This window comes from Balaenoptera physalus (assembly GCF_965194825.1).
Source record: "Balaenoptera physalus genome assembly, chromosome: 15".
Lineage (NCBI taxonomy): Eukaryota > Metazoa > Chordata > Mammalia > Artiodactyla > Balaenopteridae > Balaenoptera > Balaenoptera physalus.
The window spans coordinates 35,341,828-35,366,343 of NC_138894.1; the positions used below are offsets into that span (position 1 = coordinate 35,341,828).

Consider the following 24,516-nt stretch of genomic DNA (forward strand, 5'->3'; position numbering starts at 1 on the left):
GTCTCTCTGAGATGAGTTGCCTTGTCTGAAAGTAGTCTACCCACCTCACAGGGATGTTGTAAGAATAAGACAATAGAGATGAAGATATTTTGAAAAATAATTAAGTCCTTTTAAAAAATACTGCTCATTTGACTGACTTCCCCTCTATGTTAGGCATTTATGGAGCATGATCTAGGGGCCAAGTATTTCAGCTATGCGTGTCTCAGTGAACCTCTGTATCGGTCAGTATAAGCCAAGTGCTGTAACAAACAACCCCTGGATTTCAGGGACTTATACAGTAAGGTCTGTTTCTCACTCGTGTCAGAGTCCAGTGCAGCTCAGGAACTTGGCACATGCCGTTGTCCAGGGGCCAGGCTCCTTTTACCTCATGGCTTTACTGTCTTCTAGGGCCTCATTGTCCTTCTCTGGAGCCTCTGTGGGAGGCTTTGGGGCCAAGCCTGGAAGCGGTGAACTCCACTTCCACCCCCCGTCCATTAGCTAGCACCCGGCCACGTGAGGCCATCTGACTGTGGGGGAGGCTGGAACGCATAGGCTTAGCTGTGTGCCCAAAGTGAAATGCCAGCTGCCAGGAGCACCAAGCACAGTCCCCGCCCTGCCCTTACAACACCCCATTGTACTAATGGAGAAACTGAGGCCTGGAGGCAAAGTAATTTGCCCAGGGCCACACATCCAGTAAGTGATTGGAATGCAGGCTGCCTGGTCCTAACACCTCTTTACACTGTTCTTTAATGTCTTAGATCAGTGTTTCAGCCCAGGCTGTTCATCAGAATCATGGGGATTTTTTTTCTTTATTTATAAGAATTGTATGAAAAGATCTGGAGTTTTTTTTAAAAAAATAAATAGCTTTAGATTTGCTGTGTGCATGGCTCTGGGAGATGGTGGGGGCCGGCACTCAAAGGCAGGCCCCTGCTCTGAGGAGCTGGGCTATGACTGTAACAGGGTGAGGGGACCCGGACCCAGGAGGTTCTGATTTGGGGTGGAGAGCGTGGGGTGTTAGGAGTCTGTGCCCAGGGCCTGGGGTCGCACCTGGGATGACGCTGGGACGTGGTGGGATGCACTGCAGAAGGCACTTTCTGAGCAAAGAAAGATCAACCTTTTATCACTTTTTTTTACCTCTCTGCTGTTATGCTCTCACATACCGTCTTTGGCTAACAGTGATTCTACATTTGGTTTTTCTTTCTTTAGTCCCCTCTGTTCCTCAAATATAATTAAGAAAAAAAATCTACTGCCTCTAATCTTTCTGGGTCTGGAATAGCAGACAATCAAATATGTTTGAAATGTATCTAAAATCAGAGTGATTAGGCTGTGAATTAGGCTGAAGGGACTCTGCTGTTAGTAAAATGCATAAACTTTAACACAGATGGTCCTGGACTTACGATGGCTCAACTTACAATTTATAGACTTTATGACGGTCTGAAAACGATATGCATTCAGTAGAAACTGTACTTTGAATTGTGAATTTTGATCTTTTCCTGGCTAGTGTTACGTGGTCTGATACTCTCGTGATGCTGGGCAGGCAGCAAGCCGCGTTTCCCAGTCAGCCACGAGATCGAGAGGGAAACCACCCGTACACTTAGAGCCATTATGCACCCACACGACCAGTCTGTTTTTCACTTTCACTACAGTATTCAATGAATTACATGAGATATTCAGTACTATATTATAAAATAGCCTCTGTGTTAGATGACTTTGCCCAACTGTAGGCTAATGTAAGCGTTCTGTGCACATGTAAGGTGGGCCAGGCTAAGCTGTGACGTTTGGTACTTTCGGCATGTTAAATAATTTCAACTTACAGTGGGTTTATTGGCACATAACCCCACTGTAAGTCGAAGAAGATCTGTATATCAATTTTATAACCCTATTATTGCTACCCAGTAGCATTCTGCAGCTTACTTTATATCGCAGATGACAACATTGACGTATAAATGAAACATAACTATTCCGTTATAAAACTTTAAACATCAGTGCTGACCACGTCTCCCCTCTTACCTCATACCCTTCTTGCTCCGTTAAAAATGCACTGACCTTTGGTTTGCCCACGATGTAAAATTTTACTTGCCATATTTTCTTGATTCTAAAAGGCTATTTTATCACATTTTATCATCTCTTAAATGGGATGAATCTTTTAACTGATGGACGTCTTGGCGTTATGCCACTGTTTTCTTTATTTTTTAAAATTAATTAATTAATTTATTTATTTACGGCTGCATTGGGTCTTTGTTGCTGCGCGCGGGCTTTTCTCTAGTTGCGGTGAGCGGGGGCTACTCTTTTGTTGCGGTGCGTGGGCTTCTCATGGCGGTGGCTTCTCTTGTTGGGGAGCACGGGCTCTAGGCACATGGGCTTCAGTAGTTATGGCACACGGGCTCAGTAGTTGTGGCTCGTGGGCTCTAGAGCGTGGGCTCAGTAGTTGTGGCACATGGGCTTAGTTGCTCCACAGCATGTGGGATCTTCCCGGACCAGGGCTTAAAGCCGTGTCTCCTGCATTGGCAGTCAGCTTCTTAACCACTGCGCCACCAGGGAAGCCCCATGGTTTTCTTTCTTAGTGGCACATAATAGTATGTCTTAGGATCAACGATGTCTTAGAGTCAATGAAATGCAGTATTTTTATCATTTGAAGGAATTGACAAATTGTTCTCCAGCCCGTCCCCATGCTGTGCTGGAAGAGACAACCTCCTCATTCATTTGAAAGCACACAACCTTCTTATAACAATAACAAAAATAGGAAGAATAATATCTACAAGATTTAGCACTTGTAAAGCACCTACTCTGTGTTCAGCACTGCTCCAGGCACTTTTCATATGCCTCTTCAACAATGTTAGAGCACAGCTATTATCCCCATTTTACAGATGAGGAAATTGAGGCTCAGAGGTAGAAGTGGCAAATCCAGGGATCCAGGCAGTCTGTGTAGCTCTGAAAAATTATGCTGTGCTGCCTCTAGTGATTCTGGGAGACAGCTGAAGTATCTTCATTTAAATCAAGGCTTCTTACCTGGCCACACCTTAAGATGAACTAGGGAGCGTTAGGAAAATGCTGGAAGAATTCTTCAAGTAGTTTTACAGCACAGCCAGAGTTGAGAACCCTTGGTTTAAATAATCTGTGTGAGATCCCCCAGCTCTGCTGTTCTGGGATCTCTGGCCTTCCTACCTACCCCCTGATGCCACCCCGCCCCCAGCCCAGGGTAGCTGCCAGACCTGGGGCAACCAGGACAACCTGAGCCTCTTAAGGCCTTTGGAGCTGGATCCCTTGGTTAGAAAATGTGGCTTTGAGACCTTAAACTGATATGTGCTTTTAATCTTTGTTTTTTCTTTTCTTTTCCTTTCTCTCTCTCTTTCCCTTCCTTCCTTCCAGCTCTGGAGTGCACAGAAAATCAAGCAGGTAATTCAATTTTGGATTCTTTTCCTTCCCTTCTGCTGTTCTCAGAGACCCTGCCCTGCCCTGCCCTGCCCTGGCCCGAACCCCCTTCATTCTTCCCCAGCACCAGGGTCTGAATTTCTGAAGACAAGAGCTCAGGCCAGCCCGCCTTTCCCTGGGCCCCCTGAGCTCCTTCCCCATGGGCTCCTTCCACAAAACCCTTACTGTGGGCCTGTTGTGTGTGTGGCATGGGGGACAGAGGGCCTGCAAGGTAGACATGGTCTGCTCTGTGCTGCATTCAGCTTTGAGCACTAGTTAGGAGGAGAAGCTCTGTTTATGGCCCATGTTTGGTTTTCTCTTGCCCCGAGTGGTGGGAAGGATTGACTGGCCACAAGGCAAGGTGGGATACAGCCATTGGCCACCTAAGTCTTCCTCCCCCTCCCCCCTCCCATGTCCCATCTGCCATCTCCCTCCCCAGCTGTCACCCTGTGCTCTGTTCCCGGCTCTTGCCAGGCTATTCTACACCCGGACACCAATGAGAAGATCTTCATGCCCTTTAGAATGTCAGGTAAGCCCTTGGGAACCTCTGGTTCTGCCTAGCCTGGGCCGATTACAGTGGTCACAGCCCCAGGAGTGTCCAGATGCGCTTGGCCTGAGGGATGTACAGAGCCTGTTACACACACGACCACACTCACACCTGCATGGTCACTTTGCCTCAACTGTACAGGACTGGCCAGCCTATGGAGCTTTTAAAATGTGCCTGTCTGCCTTTTCTGCTGGAGCAGCTGGGGTAGAGCCGAGGCCTCCACAGGTGAATCTGGTGCCCCCAACGCCAGGTTACAGCCCACTCACTCAGCAGCAGCCCCAGGGTGACGCCTGCTAGGGCAAGCCCTGCCTTCCATGAGCCACTCCTCTCTCACCTGTGCACACTGCGTGCCTTCCTTCCAAGCCCTGCTCCCTACTCAGCCTTTTCATGCAGTTAACCCCCAGACTAACTCCCTTGTCTCTGATCCTACTTTTAACCTGCCCTTCTGAACGTATGCACTACATTTGCACCACTACACGCACAGGGAGGCGGATTCCCGTTCTGTGGAGACCAGTGGGCAGAGAGGGTAATGGGGGAATGGGTATAAGATCCCTGCCCCCAGGAAGCCCCTGCCCTGTGGTCACTAGGGGGCAGCTCTGTTGTGTAGAGCGTAATGGCCTAGAAAGCACTTGCCCATACACTGGCTGGGGCCGGCGTGGCTGTCCTGCCTACAGTTCTGAGAGGCTAAGGGCCTTGTCCAGTCACACAGCAGAGGTCAGACTCACACCAGCGTGCTGATGCCTCCTCCACGCCGTTTCTCAGTGCGACGGAGTGTACCCCCCACCCCTGAGTCACAGGGCGGGTGGGAGGGCTGGTGGCTGCTGCCTTGGGAAGCCCTCAGGCGGCTGGAGGAAGGGTCCCTACCAGTGGGTGTTCTCAGTGCAGGAGGTCAGTCAGGGTCCCCACCCTCAGAGCGCGTGAACTGCTGGGGCTGAGAGAATAGACAAGCACGTGATGTCACTGTGCAAATGGGCAGTTAGTGCCCGGTGACCCCTGCTTTGCCGTGAGGAACTCCAAGGCGGTGACGGCTCTTGTAGCTGCGGCTGTAGGTCCTCCCCAGTGCCTGCGTGGGGCCATAGCAGGCTCTCCTCCTGAGACTGGCTTATTCTGCGATTCTCTGATCAGTCTTTGGGCCTCTCCCTGGAGGGGTGTGGGTAGGAGAGTGGCGGCTCATGTGTACAAATATGCACACGCAGGACACCAACCTTTGCTCTAGACGTAACCCATGCAAGTGTGTTCCCTGCTGTTGGGCCACCAGCTGACTGGCTGCCGTAAGTTAGCGGCTGGGACAGGAGGATGCCCACCTACAGCAGGGAGGCTGGGGGAGGGGGCCTTGCCATAGCCTGGGGACCCTGAGCCGTGGGGAGACGGCCAGGGCCCAGCTGCACTTCATGCCAGCCCTTTCCTGCTCTGCTGAGGACGTCCAGCCAGGGCCCTAGAGATTCAAAGAGCTCTGGCACTTAGAGGCACACATCTCAGGTGGGTAGGGAATGTCCTTTCCAGAAATGGTCATGAGGCTGGGAAAGTAAGGGTGTGTTTTAGAAAGACAGGCTGAGGGAAGGAGGAGGACATCCCAGGGCCTCCAGAGACATTGCGGTGAGGCTGGTGGGGCTTCGTGCCTCCCAGAGGAAATCGTGGGAGGACCACCAAGTGCAGAGTGGCGGCGCCCCTGCCACGGGCGCCTCCTTCAGGAATGGGGCCCTGGCTTTGGGGGCGAGTGAGGGCTGAGGGGAACAGAGACAAGGAGGTTGGGGGACACAGGGGAGCCCTCTGTCTTGGGGAGGGCTGGGCTGGGAAAAGGTCTGGGGCTAGAGGTGCCTCCCGCTTAACTGACCTGAGCCCTCTCACTGGGGCCACTGCCAAGACCAAGGCCAGAGGTCTCTCTGGCCTCCCAGTTGAAAGGCAGGTGGGGCAGAGTCAGGTGGGATTATAAAACCCGACTCTTCTCTCTGTCCTCTCACAGGTTACATTCCTTTTGGGACGCCAATTGTAAGTATTACCTTCAAAGGGCTTTCTTTTCTAAAAAAAATTTTTAATGTATAACTTTACATCGCTGTTCATAAATATTTGAGTTGTTGATTTAGGATAAATTCCTGGAGGGGACTCACTGGAGAAAATCTCATATATTTCTTTTTAATTCTCTCTCTTTTTTTTTAGAAGTTTTATTTATTTATTTATTTATTTATTTATTTATTTATTTATTTTTGGCTGTGTTGGGTCTTTGTTTCTGTGCGAGGGCTTTCTCCAGTTGCGGCGAGCAGGAGCCACTTCTCATCGCGATGCGCGGGCCTCTCACTGTCGCGGCCTCTGTCGTTGTGGAGCACAGGCTCCAGACGCACAGGCTCAGTAGTTGTGGCTCACGGGCCTAGCTGCTCCGTGGCATGTGGGATCTTCCCAGACCAGGGCTCGAACCCGTGTCCCCTGCATTGGCAGGCAGACTCCCAACCACTGCGCCACCAGGGAAGCCCCTCTTTTTAATTCTCTTGCTGTGTATTGTCAAACCTCTTTCCATAGAAGGTGTGCCAATGTACACCCAACAGGGCCTCAAAGTGCCTTCATTCCTGTATATTTCCCATTCCAAGTATTGTCGTTAATTAGGACATGCTGGTTTGATTACAGGGAAGTTTTCCCAGAAAGCTTGGGAAGTCGGAAAGTAAGGGTGCCTTCTGAAAACTGGAGAATTCAGCATTATTTTTGTTCTGTTTTGAAATCAGGATTAAGCTTACTGTTAATCTTTTTATATTGGAGTAAAACAAATGTACAGAAAGGGTGCATTTGTCATAAATGTACAGCTTGATAAGTTTTCACAAAGTGAGCTCATCTAAGTAAATATCACTTAGATAAAGATACAGTGCATTACCAGCATCTCAGATACCTCTTATGTACCCCTCTCAGTCACTAACCTCACAGGGAACCACTTTTCTGACTCCTTCATTATATTCTCATTTTGCCTGGTATTGAACTTTATATAAATGGAATCACTTATATAAATGTACTTTTTGGGGACTTGGCTTCTTTCACCCAATTGTTTATGAGACTTATTGTTATATGTAGTATTAGCTTGTTCTTTTTCATGGCTGTATAATATTCCACTGCTATAACTATATTGAAATTTCTTTATTCATCCTACTGTTGGTAGACATTTGGGTTGTTTCCAGTTTGGAGTTTACAACAACATGCTTTGAACATGATTGTACAAGTCTTTTAGAGGATATATATAGAGATACACACATGCACACATACACCCACACCCCTACACACATCCTCATTTCTCTTGCATTGTACCTAGCAGGCTAAAGAGATAATAACTAAATGCGGGATGTGATCCTAGAATTGGGATTGGGATCAGGGAAGGTGTATGTGGAAAATGGTATTGCAGTTTCTTATAAACATACACCTACAATGTGAGCCAGCAATCCTACATTTAGGTATTTACTTCAAGAGAAGTGAATACATATGTCCACACAAAGATCTATATATAAATGTTTATAGTAACTTTTTTTCATCTTAGCCTAAAGCAGGAAACAGACAAGAATGACCAACAGCTGTTAAAACCACTAAGTGAAAAACTGATTGGGAGCAGGATATTTACCTAGTCTGAAAGTTTCCTATATATTTCATAAATATCATTCATTCTATGCTTATTAATTGGCAGCCTCCTGTAAATAAGGGTCTTCCCTTCTGCCTCCCACTTTCTTGTTTTTTAAAACTATCAGTATGGTCTTGTATATTTTTTGTATTCAGTGGATAATAATTTACTTTTTTCATTATTCATTTGTATATACAAATTGTGCCAAATTTGACCAATAGAAACCCTTTAAAGCAATTTCAGTGTCCATTTGACATGTCTTTTTTATGCTATGAGTATGTACTTTAGTACTTTCTGGCACAATGTATGGATATTCCGAACTCATCATGTAGTTTCTCTGCCCCATTTCTTCAAAGAGCCCTGGTTCCTTTTAGAGGGGAATGGTATTTAGAAACCAAAATCTGGATAGTTAGGTGTGCTCATTGTTACTGGTGTGTCATTGTTTCTAGGCCCTCTTAGCAGACAGAGCTAGGACGTACAACTTTTTAAAAATCATGACTTCATACTAATACCTCTAATTCCAATCCAACATCTCAGAATTCTTCCCTTCCTTCCAGTCTATATCTACATCTTCCTTCTCCCTGAATGAGAATACAACAACAATGTATTTATTCAGTTACTAAATCTTATATATACAAATAAAAGAATTTCAGAATTGCTACATTAATGCCACTCAAACATGTATTAATCCCCCCCCCGCCGCCAAATGTATTAAGTAAAGCTTGAGATTTCTTTGAAGTTCTTTTTGTCCATTGAATAGATCCTATTGAGAGTATATAGTCAGAGAACTGTGTTCAAAAGTTATTTGAATTAAAAAAAAAAGTTATTTGAATTAGTTATTTTCTTCTGTGTGTATATGTTATTTATTTGATATACAGTTAGGTTTATTCATTTCTGTTGCCATTGAATTTCAGATGTTTCCCCATTGTTATTGATTTATTTTGGGAACTATATAAAATGTCAACATAGTTCAAAAGTCAAAAGCTATATAAAAAAGGCATAATAAAAGTCCCATTTCCCTCTCTATCCCTTCTACCTCCTTCTCACCCATCCTGTCTAAGTAAATAATTTTATCCTTCCTATTTCTTTTTGTAAAAATAAGCAAATACAAATACATTTCCCTTTCTTTTTTCTATAAAAGGTACCATACTATATAACCCTTTTGCGCAATGTTTTTTTTGCTTAATGACATATCCTGGAAATCACAGTGTATCAGTTTATAGCTATCTTCCTCATTCTTTTTTTTTTTTTTTAAATAGCTGCGTAATAGTATACTACATGGAAGTACCATAATTTATTCAACTATTTTTCTACATATGGACATTTAGACTATTTCCATTATTTTGCCAATATGAATAATGCAAGAATAGTCTTGTGCATATGTGTTTTGATATTGTTGGAGATATACCTTGAGGGTAACTTCCTAGCTTCTATGTAAGGACTAATTAAATAGACATTTCTGGCAATACTGGGCAAGAAAAAAGAGAGAAGATACAAATAAAAAATACTAGGACTAAAAAGTATAATAATTACAGATATAATAAAAGTTTAAAAGATCGAAATGCATTGAACAATCTGGGGCAGTAAATTTGAAGACTTAGAAAAAATGGATACATTTCTGAGAAAGTACAGGTTACCAAAAACTGCCTAGCAAGAGGAAATATAGAATTTGAAAAGACCTGTAAATAGAAAGAAATTAGATCAGTTGCTTAAAATATATGCACCAAAGAAGTAACAAACAAATCAGAAATTACCACTAGGCTCCCATGATCTTTCAGGTGACTACACTCAAAGGAATAACCAAACTCAATCTTTACAAAACTCTTTAAAGAGAATAAAAAAAAGGAAATATTCCCCAATTCATTTATGAGGTACTTTGAGACCAATACCAAAGAAGTAAGTATAAGAAAGAAAAATTATAGGCCAATATCACTTATGAAATTACACATAGTCTAAATGAAATCATAGCAAGTTGAATCCAGCACTGTATTAAAATATATCAAAAAAGATTTACCAAAAATGGTAACATTAGAGAATGTATTAATATAGTTCATCACATTAACAAATTGAAGGAGAAACATGATGATCTCAGTAGATACAGAAAAATCATTTGATAAAACATAACTCCATTTATAATTTTTTTAAAAGAGAAAGTTAGATCTAAAAGGGAGCTTCATTAACTTAATACAGTATCTGTCAAAAAACAAAAAACAAAAAAAACCCCCAACCCCATAGCAAGAACCATTCTTAAAGATGAATCAGATAAAGGTAAAATCTTAATATCTGGGACAGGGTAAGAATGCCTGATAGTAGTGCTTCTATCCAGCATTTACCTAGGAGACTAACAAGTACAATAAGACATGAAAAAATAAATGACCAGTATTAGGATTGGAAAGGAAGAAACAAAATTTTTCATGAGAATAGGCAAGCTATTGGAACTACTATTTTATAAGATTTCTGGATGTAAGACAAGTATACAAAATAATTGCTGTATGCCTATAAACCTATAACAAACATCTAGAACATGATATTTTTTTAAAAAAGAAAGCATTTATAATAGCACTTAGAATGATAAGTTACCAAAAATAAATTCAAGAAAGGATGTGCAAGATCTTTATGGAAAAACTTATAAAACTTTATTGAAGGACATTGGAGATCTAAATAAATGGAGAAATACATCACCTTGGGTGGGAATATTCGTTATCATGAAGATACCCATTTTCTTCTAATTATACTCAATAAAATTCCAATCAAAATCTCAGCAAGATTTTTCATGGAACTTGACAAGTTGATACTAAAAATTATGTGAACAAGCTAAGGGCCAAGAACGGCCAAGACAATTTTCAAGAATGAGGTGGTGGGACTTCCCTGGTGGCACAGTGATTAAGAATCCACCTGCCAATGCAGGGGAAGTGGGTTTGATCCCTAGTCTGGGAAGATCCCACATGCCACGGAGCAACTAAGCCCGTGTGCCACAACTACTGAGCCTGTGCTCTGAAGCCCGCGTGCCACAACTACTGAGCCCACGCCCCGCAGCTAATGAAGCCCGCGCGCCTCCAGCCTGTGCTCCGCAACAAGAGAAGCCACCACAATGAGAAGCCCGTGCACTGCAACGGAAACCCAACGCAGCCAAAAAAAAAAAAAAAAAAGAATGAGATGGTAAGAGGAGAGTCACCCTACTAAGTAGTATAAGACAGTTTGGTTTTGGTTTGGGGATAAGCAAATAGATCATTGCAACAGAATAGAAAGTCTGGAAACATGCCCATACCCATATGGAAGCTTGATATTTGACAAATCAGTGGAGAAGAAGGATGGACCATCTAACAAATGGTGCTACCTATGTGAAAAAGAAATAAAGTTAGATTTCACCTCATACACAAAACACATTAAATATGAAAAGAAAATATTTGCAGCATTGTTTATAATAGCAAAAAAAAAAGGAAACCACTGAAATGTCCATCAAGAGAATGGATAAGTATTCATGATTTAGTCATGCAATGGAATACTTAACACAGGAAAGAAAATAATGAACAGGGCTACATTTATCAATATTGATAAATCTCAAAAACAATGATGAATGAAAAAACAGTAGCAGAGTAATAATACTGTCTGATGTCATTTATATAATGTTTTAATATGCAAAGCAATATTATATATATATTTATGGGTATATTTTTCAAGGATCCATAAAAACATTCATGGAAACAGTTAGCAGCAGATTCATGATACTACTTACCTCTGGAGAGAGAGAGAAGGCAATGGAATCTAGCAGAACAGGAGGTGCTTCATTTGTATCTGTTACGTTTCATCTTTTAAAAAGATAAAATTTTCACAAAAATTTGACAAAATGATAAGATTTGGCAGTATGTGGATATTCATTGTAGTATCCTCTAGACTTCTCTGTATGCTTGCAATGTTTCATTTTATACATATATTTTAAATATATATCAACATGTATAGGGAATATCATTCTCATCACTATCCTTTTGTAGTTTCCCTGAAACTTCTACATTGTTCTGAAATATTCTGAGAAAGTATTATGTTTCCCCCACTGTAATTGTGTGCGTTTAATTTCCTTGCATTTCTTATAGTTTTTGCTGTATATATTTCAGTGCAGTGGGGTTTGGTGTGTTCATGACATTTTTATCTTCTTGATGTTATAATCTCCACCTTCCCACCTCTCTCTCTTTCTTTCTTTCACACACACACACACACGAAATATCCCTGTTTCATTGAATATTGTTGTCTTGAATTCTATTTCATCTCATATTAATATTTCTATTCCCATTTTGTTTATTTGCCTTGTAAATTATTGCCTACACATTTATATCAGAGTGATATTTAATTTCTGTGTATATGTCACTCGTAGACAAAATTGAGCTGAATTCTACTTTTCTTTACCCAGTTTGAGAAACTCTGTCTTTAACTTTAATAATTAATGGAACGCATTCATATTTATTCAGCCACTGGTTATTGTGAGCACTTATCCCAGCCATCAAGTAGTTTGTTTGTTGGTTTTCTTATCAAGTTTGTTATTGTTTCCATTTATTTTCCTGATTTGTACTAGAATGGTAATTTTCATTGGTCCTTTTGATTTCTTAAGTAGTTTGGAAGGGGAGCATCCTAATCCTCTCTAATTACCATTCTCCTATAATATTTTATGGAGAGATTTCGCTGTATCTACCTTATCAATATCAATAATTGAATAGTAAATAGGACCTCCCCAACCCTACCCATAAAGTAAGAGACTTTTAGCATACCGTTTTACCCTACTCTCTACTCTACCATTTCACCCATACACACCTGTCAAGATTTTGGAAATAATCTGGAATCTCACCAGTTTTTTGAATCCTTGCTTAACACCTATATTAAACTTCACAATTTTTTAGGCTTTTCGTGTGTGTGTGTGTGTGTGTGTGTGTGTGTGTGTGTTCTCTGTGTTTTGCTAGAGTACTTCTTTGAATAATATTGAGTGTGTGGGCAATACTTTCTGAGTCCTTGCATATCTGAAATGACGTTTTTTCTCTCTTATACATGAACAATAGTTGGCCTGATTCTCTTTTTCTTTATGGGTAAACCTCCCCCATTCCCTTTGGGATCTTTTGGTATTTTTTCTCTTTATCTTTGGAGTGCAGAAATATCCTTAGGATTAAAAAAAAACTCCATGTATTTTATAAAATTATACAAGTAATACATGAATATGTTCTTTGGAATTCAAAAATATCACCAAGAATTTTTTTAAAGAATATTTTTAAAGTTATACAAGTAATACATGAATATGTTCTCTCAGCTCAGAATTCAAACAATGCAAAAAAAAAAAAAGAAGTAAAGTTCCTCTGACGACCCTCAACTCCAAATCTATTCCTAGAAGTAACCTCTGTGAGAAGTCTGGTGTGAACTTTCAGGCTTTTTTCTAGGCATTTGCAAAGATATGAATCATCACTAAAAATTTGTTTTTAGATAGATATATTTTATAAGTAAAAATACACTTATTTATCTGCAAATAGCTTAATTACACTTAGCAGTTTGCCTACATAAGGATCCCCTCCCTCCCTTCCTTCCTTCCTTCCTTCCTTCCTCCCTCCCTCCCTCCCTTCCTTCCTTCCTTCCCTCCTTTCTTAGTTTTTCCTGCTGAGTAGCATTCTCTCCCATAGTGATGGATTTAGATTGTTTCTGATTGTTTGCTATTAGAAATAACAGTGCTGTGAAAAATCCTTATAAAGTTCTTTTTGCACAAGTATGATGATTTCTTAAGGGCCCATTCCAGAAACTGAGTTTGCTGTGTAAAAGGCAATGCACATTTCCCTGAACACCAAAAAGATCTCACTTCTTTTCATATATTTATTGGCTATTTACATTTCCTCTTCCGTGAATTAGCTGTTAACATTCTTTGTCCATTCTTCCATTTGCTGTATTTTCCTAATTGATTTGTAAGCATTCCTTATATATTTTGGATATTAATCCTTTGAATTATATATATTGCAGATCTCTCTCCCAGCTGTTCTTCCTTTACTCTCTGATGTCTTTGTTGTAGAAAAGTTTTAAATATTAATTTTTAAAATATAATGATCTTTCCTTGAATTGAGTTTTGAGTCTTGTCCCCACTTCTCACCTCCATCTCCTTTATTAAAATAACTAGATTTGTGAGATTTGTGTCTGGGAATCAGTTCTTAGATGTATCTATCAATTCTTCTGTTTTCATTTTCTAATTTATTCATTTTTGCTCTTGTTTTTATAATATCCACTTTTCCTCTTTGATTTGTTTGTGGCTGGTTTTTTAATCTTTTGCCTTGAATTTATTCTTATTTATTCTCATTCTTTCCTTCTAATGAAGCTGTTTAGGGCTCTGAATTTGCTTCTGAGTATATCGAATACTTGGCTATGTTTAATACGTTTTCATATATAGTGATCTATGTTTTTATTTTCTAAATAAGTTTGAAATTATAGCTTTGAATCCTCTTTAGTCTGTTAGATAGTCAGAAGAATGCATTTTAAATTCCAAATGACTGGGTTTTAAAAGGATATATTCTTTTTTTATTATTTTCTAGTTTATCTCATTTTCAGAGAGAGTGACCACTACAATTTTGCCATTTGAGATTTATTATGGTTTTCTTTGTAGCATAGTATATGATTATATCAGTTAGGAGTAGGACCACTTGTATATAACAAAAAGTTCAAAATAACAGTAACTTAAACAAAATAATTTATTTCTCTCTCATACCAAAGAATTTTGGAGGTAGGCAGATCCCCACAGTCATCAGGAATCCAGGCTTCCATTTTTCTACACCATTCTCAGTGCTGCCTTCTAGTGTCAGTCACCTCATAGCCCAGAATGGCTGCTGAAGTTCCAGTCATCACAGCCACATCCCAGGGAGGAGAAAGAAGGGAGAAGTAAAAGGATGTACCTCCTAGCTGAGTCATTTCCCTTTAAGTAGTCTTCTTCAAAGCATCACAGAACAGTTCTGTTTATATTCCATGTAGAACTTAGCTGGATATATAGTCAATCCCTAATTATAGGGATTCTGTTAGTGAGAAAGAAGTGAAGAATAGCTATAGGTAGGCAAACAAGAATCTGCCATAGTAATTTTAATAAATATTCCATCAATGCTTAAAAATAAAAAGATATATCTTTTGGCAGTATCAAGGGATGCCAACACTGTGTCTAGTTCACAGGTGTTATTGAGGACACCCCATATTTTTCCACTCTCTCCTCTTTGTAAGACAAATCAATCACTTCAGGGTCACTATGGCCTTCTAGGCATCATGGGAACTTGGGTGCTGATCCACTCCCATGTTGTTCAGGGGTTTACTGCTGAAGTAGACGCTGTGAATGTCCTATCAGGACCAGTCCTCTCCCAGCCTGGAGCAAACATCCCTCAGTGGATAAATGTGTAGAATGTGAGAATAGGAATCCCGGGAATCTGAGATCCTGTATGAACACTTGACTGAGGCAAATGGGCAGCATGACCTGGGATGGCCTCAGTGGCAGCCAGAGCCAAAATGACAGGCTCACCTAGCCTCACTTCCTAGCCCCGAATAGTTGTATTCCAGGATTCAGAACAGCTGGGCCAGAGGCCAGGTCCCAAGAGGAGCCACTGGTCGTGGAGAACCTGTAGCCTTCCATCCAGGCACTTTGACGTGGATAAGCAATGTGAGGGCTCGTTGGTCCCACTCCCTCCCGGGGCCACTGCCTCACCCAGTAAGGAGGGAGCACTGTGGCTGTCCCGGCACTTCCACCCGAGGCCTGGCTCCCACCAGCCACATCAGCTCCCCTAAGACCCTGCTGTCGCCGGGTAGCGCTGAACATCTCAGCAAACGCCTGGTCTGAAGGCGAGTGAAGGTTCCAGTCCATGCCTTAGGGAAGCCCCTGCTGCGATAGAATGGGTAAGAAATATACACATGCAGAAACCACTAAAATGCTTACCAAAATAGAAATGGGGTGCCAGCGAATGTGCTAGAACTGGGTCCCTGAGTGATAAAGGGAAGGAGTGAGTAAGGCTGGCAGGTGCCTCGACTAAGATGCTTCTGGAAGCAACATCTAAACTGCCTCCTGCCCAGGTGAGCATCCCCGACTTGACCCCCCACGCTGTTGTCACCTTGCCTGAGAGTAACCCCGCCCCTACCCTGCTCACTCCCAGAGCTCAGGAGAAACGAGCTGGTTTTTTCCCAGAAGCTGGTGCCAGTTTAGTCAGCAGATTTCACAGATCTACTGGCACCCATGTAGTGTCTTATTTTAAGCTTAACATTTGAAGATGGAAACTTTTCCCCCTTTGATGTGTGGCAAAGAGATCCCAATTTATACATAAGCATGGCGGCTAAAGCCAGTGCACCACCAAGGCTGTTCCCGAGGCTGGTGCAGTTCATGGCTCCCCTTTTTCAGGTACCTTCCCAGAAGAACCCCACCAACCGTGGTCACTTCTTATAATTGGCGTCTCAGTTCCCATGTTTCCACTGAGAGGTGTGCAGCCCTGTCCTCTCCGGGCACGTGTGGCTGGGGAGAGGCGGGGCCAGGGTCCTGGCCCCCATCCCGTCCTCGCTGCATTTCCCCAGCTGCCAGCCTTTACCCTTGGCTCCCATAATGTCTCAGGGCAGGGAGCTGGGTTTCTCTTGTGGGCCTGAGGTTCTCCCAGGTGACATCGTGCCTCCCCTCTCAGCCCTGAGCTCCCTGACGCTGCTGTCTTCCTCTCCCCTCCCCCTGTCATTCTGGAAGTCTCAGAACTCAAGGCCAGAACCCCCCTATCCAGCTGGGAGACTGAGGAGGGCAGGCCGGGAGCATCCTGTCAGTGAGTCCAGAGGCCTCGGGTTATGTCCAAACCAGATTTCTGTCTTGGGACATTTGAAGCTTGGACTCTACTCAACCCTCTCATTTTAACACTGCAGATGATCGTGTGGACTTAGAAACCCCATTTCTCCAAAAGTGCTGGTGTAAGTCAAGTCATCTCTGCGGGGAGGAAGGGTGGACCATGGAGGGTTCACTTATGTGAGGATTTGGCTGAGTCCCAGGGCCTTTCTGACACCTTCCAACCCTCCTCGTCCCAGACTCGGATACCAGTCATTTTGGCTTAATTTATACCATCCAAGAGTTGTTGCTCATTAAGCTGGAATTGCCAGTCAGGGACAAACATTCATTTGACAAAAGATATTTTCTTTAACTGGTTGGGATCCTTTAAATAGCAGCACCCCTAATGCACCGAAGTGTTACTTTTCAGATCATTAGCTATATAAATCAGAAGGTGGAAACAAAGTAGAAGGAAAAAACAGGCAAATTGTTGAGTTCTGGGGCCCATGGAAGGTCTTTTGCAAAGTAAGAGGAACATTTTAGAATTGAGTGAGTCAGTGTGGAGGAAAAGGGTATGATGCCAAAGGACTGTTGCTTTGCCAGCGAGGACTCCCAGGTATTTGAGAAGTGAATGTCATATGGGCTCACCCCTCTGAAGCTTCTGGAAGCTCTCAAGGAAGATAGAATTTAAACAGATGTTTACTACTGAGATGAATACTGCAAAGAAGGCAGGCAGGGTGCTGAGAGAGCATATAATCTAACATCATGTTGAGGGCCAGGGAAGGCTTCCTGGAGGAAGTGACAACTAAGCTGAAACCTGGAGGATGAGGAGGGATTAGCCAAATGGAGATGGGGTGGAGGGTGGCAGGACCAGTTATTTCTGCCATTATTTTGCCAAGCAAGGCAATTCTGTGCCCTGTGGTCTTCCTCTGACTTAAGTTTCACCACCCAGTTGTTTTGGCACACACCCTGTTTCCCCTCTGGATTTTTAAAATACTTTTAAAAAGTCTTCTTTTCTTATCACTAAGTCACTTTCTTATGGGGTAGGGGGTTGCTCAGTTCCGAGTCCCAATATCACAGTGCACAGAATTGTGACCAGAGGCCTTGCTTCCTTGTCCTTGTCTTCAACTGTTCGTGTCCCAGTTCTGGCCAAGCAGACTGAGATATTTGATGGTGCCTCTCTCTCACACTGAGACCTCATCTCTCTGCAGAGGTTAGAACACTCTGACAACGGAGGCCTGAAGTGAAGATGTGAGTTTTCTTGTGAGCCAGTTGCCATATGGGTGCAATTGGCCCCATTCCTGATTCTGTCCTGAGACGAGGCTCACACACAAACTTCCCTTCTTCCTGGACTAGCCAGGGAGGCCGCAGAGTTGGGCCAATGGTCACCAGGTGGAGTGGGTAGATAAGCTAGGCTGCTCAGGAACCAGTATCACTAGGGAAGATATAATTCAAGGTGCATTAGTAATGGTAAAAAATTTTTCTCAGGGAGGATAGCATATTCACTCTTCATATGTAGTAATCCCTGTATCAATCAGCTCTTGCTACTATAGTGCTGTGTAACAAACATCCACAAAATTTCAGTGGCAGCCATAAGCATTCATTCTTAGGGATCTGCAGTTACCCAGGGTTTGGCTGATCTAGACTGGGCTTGACCGAGGCAGTTTTGCTTCTCACTGCAGGTCTGGGGTCAACTGGGAGTCAGCTCACCCAGGCTGGACTCTGCTCCTCACATCTTATCCTCGGATGAGGACACTAGTCAGGACATGTCTCCTCTTGGCAATGTTAGGAGCACAGAGGGCCAGCAGAAACATATGAGGCCTCTGAGGCCTGGGCTGAGAACTGGCACACTGCCACTTGCTCCCACATGCCATTGGCCAAAACAAGTCACATGGCCAAGCAACACCAAGAGCACGGAAACAAATTCCTCCCCTGGCATGGGTAGGGATGCAGGGAGGAGTGAAGAATTGGGACCAAAACTCAGTCTGCCCCCCTCTCCAAAGGCCAATAGCCTCATGCAATCAGACTTTAATAAAAGGGCGAAGGAAGAGATGGGTGACGGTGGTCATTGTCACAATCCATCATGGATCTTTTCTCTAGCCGAGAATGAATTAATGTTCTTAATAATGAATTAGCAATGTTCTTCCAGTGTGTGGTGTGGGCCCAGCTTTGTGCTGAGTGCTTTGGGGGACATCAGAGAGAAAAGCCCTAATTCTACCATCAGGAACTCACTATCCTTTATGGGATAAGCCTTGTGTTCAAAGACAAGACTGGGGCTAAATGATGCTCAATTGTGAATGTAGACTGTGGAGTTCAGAGAAATGAGAGACCAGCAAAGACTAGAAAAGAATGAGATAGAAGGAAAGGAACGATACTAATATTTAACAACACCTAGTGAGCACGTGCTGCGTGCCAGACACTATGCCAAATTCTTTCCACGCCTTACTTCCTCTCTTGATCATCCAGAGAGGTACCAGGATTGTCCCCATTTAACAGATGAAGAAACAGAGGCACAAAGAACTCAAGTAACTTGTGTGTGGTCACACAGCCGGTAAGTACTAGAACCAGGATTTGAGTCCTGCTCCTCCCACCACCAGAGCCTGAGCGTTGATCATCAGGGCCCATGGCCGGCCACCCAAGGGGAAGGGGAACCAAAGGCAGACAGATGTGCGGAGAGGACAGCTGCCGGGGGTGGGAGCTGTGGAGGGGACCCCAGTCGTGTTATGAACTATAAATGGGAGCAAAGATAGGATGTGCGATTTGGCCGAGGTCCTGCAGCAAGATAGGGTGCAGGCTGGGCTGGGAATTCTGGCTGTTGGCTCTCCTTCTACGTTCCCTGGTCCCAGCCGCTTTCTGGGCTCTCTCCACCCGCCACGCGGCCACGCCTGAAGCGTCTCCTTGGAAGAGGTGCAATCCACTGGCATTGAAGCCGGCGGACTGGCTCCCTCTCTCTATTCATCTCTTTCCTCCTTTCCCCTGCCATGTTCTGGAAAGGGCAGCGTGAGGGAATGTGGGCAGGTTGCAGCAGAGATATACATCTGAGAACTGAAGGAACATTTATTTTTAATTTAGACTTAAAAAGAAAAAAGGAAATTATAAAATATCTGCTCTTGCTCCTGGGATTGTGCAGATGGTGCTGCGTGTTGCCTAATAGGGAATGGGGCTGGCACCTGCGTGCTTGTGGCCCCACCAGCCTGACTGTAGGACCTGGAAGGCAGGATCCCTGTTCCTCTTGCCTCAGCCTCAGATGGCTTCCTGGGACCCCATTTGGCCAATGTGGCATGGTGGTCCGCTGCCTTCTCACCTCACCCTCCCCGGACTCCCGTCTGCTGATTTCCTTAAGAACCTCCTTCAATGAAGCCAGTCTCTCAGCTGTTCCTGCTCCCACGAGCACACACGTGCACACCTCAGCTCCATCCTATCACCTCCTTTGGCAGATAGCCAGACCTCTCCCTTCCTGAACTCCTGCTTGGATGTTAGAATTTATCAATTTTACACACATCCAGATACCTGTTTAAAGCATCTTGTCATTTTCATGCCCAGGAGTTATAAAGGGCATTCTCATACATGTTCCTGTTTGGTCCTTGTGTTTATTGTGGTTAGATGCTATATATTCATCTCTTCTGGTAATCTCCACTGGGAGCAGTATGGGACTCAGTGCATAGAAGATGCTCGAAAATGGGCATAGAATGTGACTCTTCTTTTGTATTCAGGCAGGTGATCTGGAGAAGGAGCCCCTAAAATCAGAGAGTTGGGGCCCCCAAGCCAGGAATCAGGAGACCTGACTCTTTCTCTAGCTTGCTTTAAAGCCTTGGGCAGATCACTGAATTTCTCTAAGCCTCTGTTGCCCCATTTGCAAAATATAGAAAGTAATCTCTATTTTGTCTGGGCCCCAGAGTTATTATTATATATTTTTTAGGGCATTATCATTTCTTTTTTTTTAAACATCTTTATTGGAGTATAATTGCTTTACAATGGTATGTTAGTTTCTGCTTTATAACAAAGTGAATCAGCCCCAAAGTTATAATAAGGATCATGGCAAATGACATAAGGAGAAGTGCTTAGCAAAATCAATCAATCAATTCATCTCTTTAAGAAAGCATGCAGGGTCAGAGGTGCCCAGCATGGACATCAGGCCCGTGTTTGGGCAGAAGTTAGGGACAGGAGGCTGGTCAGGTTGGCCAACAAGGTGAAAAACTCACTGGTTACACTTTGTGTTTGTGTGTGTGTATTGCATAGCCTGGGTATTAGTTTGGTTTAGTTTAGGGCTACGGTTTGTTCTGAAAAAAACTTGATATCACATAAAAAAATGCATGCCACAAGAAAAAACAAGTAAGATGACCTGGCCTGGGCATCTTGACAGTCAGTGCAAAGAGGGACACAGTTGAATGCCCAGTGTTTGCAAGACAGATGCAAACCAGATGTTCAGAAGTATACATTTCTGATCCTGAGACCAGAAAAATTTCCTCCACGTGGATTCATAATGGGGTCCAATGTAATGAGCAGTGAGTGTCCTGGACAACGGCTGTCTGGTAAATAAGAGTCCCATGGGGCACATCTTATGACGGTCCTGGTGACCCAAGCACTGTTCAGGGGGCGCAAAGGGGATTGAGGGGGAGAATACAATGTAGTTCATAACACACCAGTGTTATATAAACCAACGGATTAGGGGGAATGATGTGCTGAGTTCCCAACAGTGGAAAACAGCTTTTATTTCCTCAGGCTTTGTGAGGCAGTCAGACATGCACTTGTGTATACATACATCCACATGCATGCAAATGCACACACACAAATTCAAACACACACTCGCAGGCTCATGCTGTCTGTTCCCAGCTTTAGGCCTCTCTAGGCTCAGCTTCCTCTCTATGGTCTGGCTCCTGACTGGGGCGCTAGGATGAGGCCCTGGGTCCCCTGGGGTTACTTCTTGGCAGGACTGGTGGGAAAATTCCCTTTACAGACGATGGGACCATCTGTATTGACTTCACACCTACTACCTGGAACCTGAGAATAGAATTTAAACTGAGACAGGACCTCCAAGGTCAGCCTCTTCGCTCTATAGGGGAGAAAGCTAGAACCCCAAAGGGGCATGTCTTCTGCTGGAGATCACACAGGGTTGGAGCCTAGGCTAAGACCCAAGGTCTCCTGATTCTCACTCCAGCACTCTAAGCTGTCATTGCAAAGAAAAATCAAGTTGGGATCTTGTTTTGGGGAGAAGAATATCATAAGGTAATTCTTCATTGGACTATGGAATGGATTTACATTATGTAATTTTATTCAAACTGATATGGGACAATAAATATAACTGTGTGTGTGTGTGTTCGCTGTTTTAAAACATTTTAATGTTTAAAACATGATTTACTAATGCTGCTAAGGATGTCTAGAATTTGATTTACTGCATAGAATTGAATGTTTACACATTCCTTACAGAAATTCTTGCCAAAGAGCCATTTTATCTACAAGAATAATAAATAAGTCAATATGTGGATGGCTGTGCACATTTTTTCCATATACAGCAGCACTTGGTAGATGTTATTTTGCACACAAGCACTCAAAAGGTAAATTTGAGAGACACACATGGATCCCCAAAGTCTAAGATTTGGTCAGTGTCAAGATCAGGCAATTAATATTGACTTAAACCGAAAAAACAAAGTCACTGAGTCTAGGTCTTAGGTGATATTTGGGCTTTGGGACTAATGGATCCACACTTATGTAACCAGACTTGGTCATATGTGTGTATTTGTTCATTCATTCGCACATTCAACAAATACTTATTAGACATCTATGTTTCATTCAACAGCTCAAACATAGTGTAGGTGTTGCTTCATGGGGGCCCAGAGACAATATATAAATTTCCCTACTTGTCTTTGTAAAGCACTTAAGGCCTTTGAAATGATTCTTATTGAATCCTCACAAAAATCCTATTGGATGGCTAGGGTGTGAAGGAGCCGGGTTAGCTGGATGGAAGTAAAGGCGTTCCTTTTGTTTGCTGGTTTGTTTTTATTGTTCCCCTGCCCACCAATTACGAAAATATGCATGTCCACTGTTAAAAAGAACACAGAAATACTCAAGAAGAATGTGAGAAAGTACCATGTTACCCGACCTCCAGGGACATCTACCTGCTGTGCTACAGATTTCTTTCATGCCTGGAGATATGTATATGTATGTGTGTTTGTGTATGTGGATATATCTGGTGAGATTTTTTTTTCTTTATAAAAATGGGATTATGTTGTCATATAATTCTGCAACCAAGTTTTTTCATCATACATCATCTCACTGTGGGCAGTAGTTTGAATATACTTATCATACACATCAGTTTGTACAGATCCAGCTCACTTTTGTTCGTGGCTGTGTCATTTTTCTTTGCAAAAGCGTAGGGCGTTTCTTTTGCCTTCTTCAGCCTTTTCTCTCTCTCTCATAGGTGGTTGGTCTTCTCTTGCCCAATCAGACATTGGCGTCCACTGTCTTCTGGCAGGTAACAGTTTCCCTGCAAGCAGAGGGCTCCTGAAGGGGGCACCCAACAAGTGCTGGTTGGAACACCCTGCCCCAGTGTCTCCTCTCCATCCAGGCCCCTCGGGGAAAGTCACCCCACTTCCTACTCCTCCCTAACCCAGAAGCCACTGGGAGAAACCCCAGGACTTTGGGCCTGCAGCCCAAGTCTTGGGCCATTACAGGTGCTCTGACTTTTGCACAGAGGTGATGAGGGCTGGCGGGTGCCCTCACCTGGATGCTTGTCCCATGGCCAGTGACCTTGAGCCCTACAGCCTCATTTTGACATCAGACTTACCCAGATCTGTGGGGAAGGTAATCCACCCCCAACTCCAAGGTAGTGAGGTGGGTGAAAAAGCATCACGAACCCTGGTCTCTGCCCTTGGAGACAGTCTGGGGCATGGCTCTCTGAAAACAGTAGAAGCTCGGTATGTATCTATGTAGAGAGAGAGGGGCAGGAAGAAAAAGCTGTCTGTCTTCAGGAGAAAATGTCAGAGTCTTCCTGAAAAAAAAAGCTCCTAATAGTGTCTGTGTCTGGGCTCTGTGGGTGGTGTAGGGCACTGGGCTGGGGTATTTTGAAAGAGGCTCAGAGCTGTCGGGCATTCCAGGGGCTTAATGACTGGCTTCTGTCCAGTCATTAATATAAAAAGGGTGATGTGGCAAAGGCAGTGGGGCCCATCTGGGGCAGTGAACACCAGAATTTTGGGAGAGGTGGCCATCTCTGGACTGAGATGGATAGCTGGCCTGGGTGGGACCAGTGTCTTGGTTTGCCAGGAACTGAGGGGTTTCCCGGGACCGGGGCCTTTCAGTGCTAAAACTGCACCGTCCTGGCGAACCAGGATGGCTGCTCACGCTAACTCAGGGGATGGATGGAACTACCGTGAACTACACACCTGTGTCTTTCTGGAGGGGTGTGGCCTCCCAGGTCCAGGCCTGCTTCCAGGGAGGTGACCACACCTTTCCTGACTTCTCCTCTCCCCCCATTGCCTTTCAGTGGCTGAACCAGAGCCACAACGCTTGTGTCAACTATGCAAACCGGAACGCTACGAAGGTGAGCATTGCAGACCACCACCCGGTGTCAGGCTTCAGGCTGGGCTGACCCTCTCCCTCACTACAGTGTGGCATGCCACCATCAGGGCTTCTCCTCTGGGTTTTACTGCCAGGCCTTCAGGAGGGGCCCCGCTGGGGAGGGGCTGCTCACGTGAAGCGACGGAGGCCCAGGACGTGGGAGTGTGGCGCGCGCGGCCGAAGGGATGAGCTCCGCTGGCTTCAGAATTCTCCTTGGGCAGCGCTTATACCCAGATCTTGGATCAGGACAGCATCAGCCACGTGGGGACTGACTTCCTCTAAACTTCCTCCAAGCTTGCCTGGAAGCTGCCTCAGTGCCCCAGGACTATCGGCTGCAAAGCTAAAGGGCTGCTCTTGAGGGTGAGGGGTCTGAGAGGACTGGCACATCCTCCCCAGAGCCCCCTGCACTCCTGGGACGAGCTCACAGTGGAGGTCCAGCCACCGTTCTCTTCTCTAGGAAGCGGCTGGGCCCCTGCTTCGCTGGCAAGGCTGCCTTTCCCCTTGGTCCATTCTCCCACATTTCCGTCCAAAGGCAGCAGAGGAGAGGAATCTAGTTCCCCTTGGGGGGCTGTCAGTTTGGGGAGGAGAGGGTCTGGACATTTATAACTTTGGTGGGGAGTGATAGGGGAGTTATGAGCTGTCCCGGATGGTAGGAAC

At 44.1% G+C, this 24,516-nt stretch overlaps 1 protein-coding gene across 4 annotated transcripts in view; it reads left to right on the plus strand.

The window, feature by feature from the left end:
* The window catches only part of SFXN5 (sideroflexin 5), a 120,693-nt gene that overhangs the window by 36,778 nt on the left and 59,399 nt on the right, over positions 1 to 24,516 (plus strand). For all 4 annotated transcript variants that reach the window (XM_082426073.1, XM_082426072.1, XM_082426070.1 and 1 more), the window contains exons 4-8: positions 3,349 to 3,375; positions 3,865 to 3,919; positions 5,901 to 5,926; positions 22,724 to 22,777; positions 23,786 to 23,842. In XM_082426073.1, coding sequence (XP_082282199.1) covers positions 3,349 to 3,375; positions 3,865 to 3,919; positions 5,901 to 5,926; positions 22,724 to 22,777; positions 23,786 to 23,842 — 219 coding nt within the window. The remainder of the gene's footprint in view (positions 1 to 3,348; positions 3,376 to 3,864; positions 3,920 to 5,900; positions 5,927 to 22,723; positions 22,778 to 23,785; positions 23,843 to 24,516) is intronic.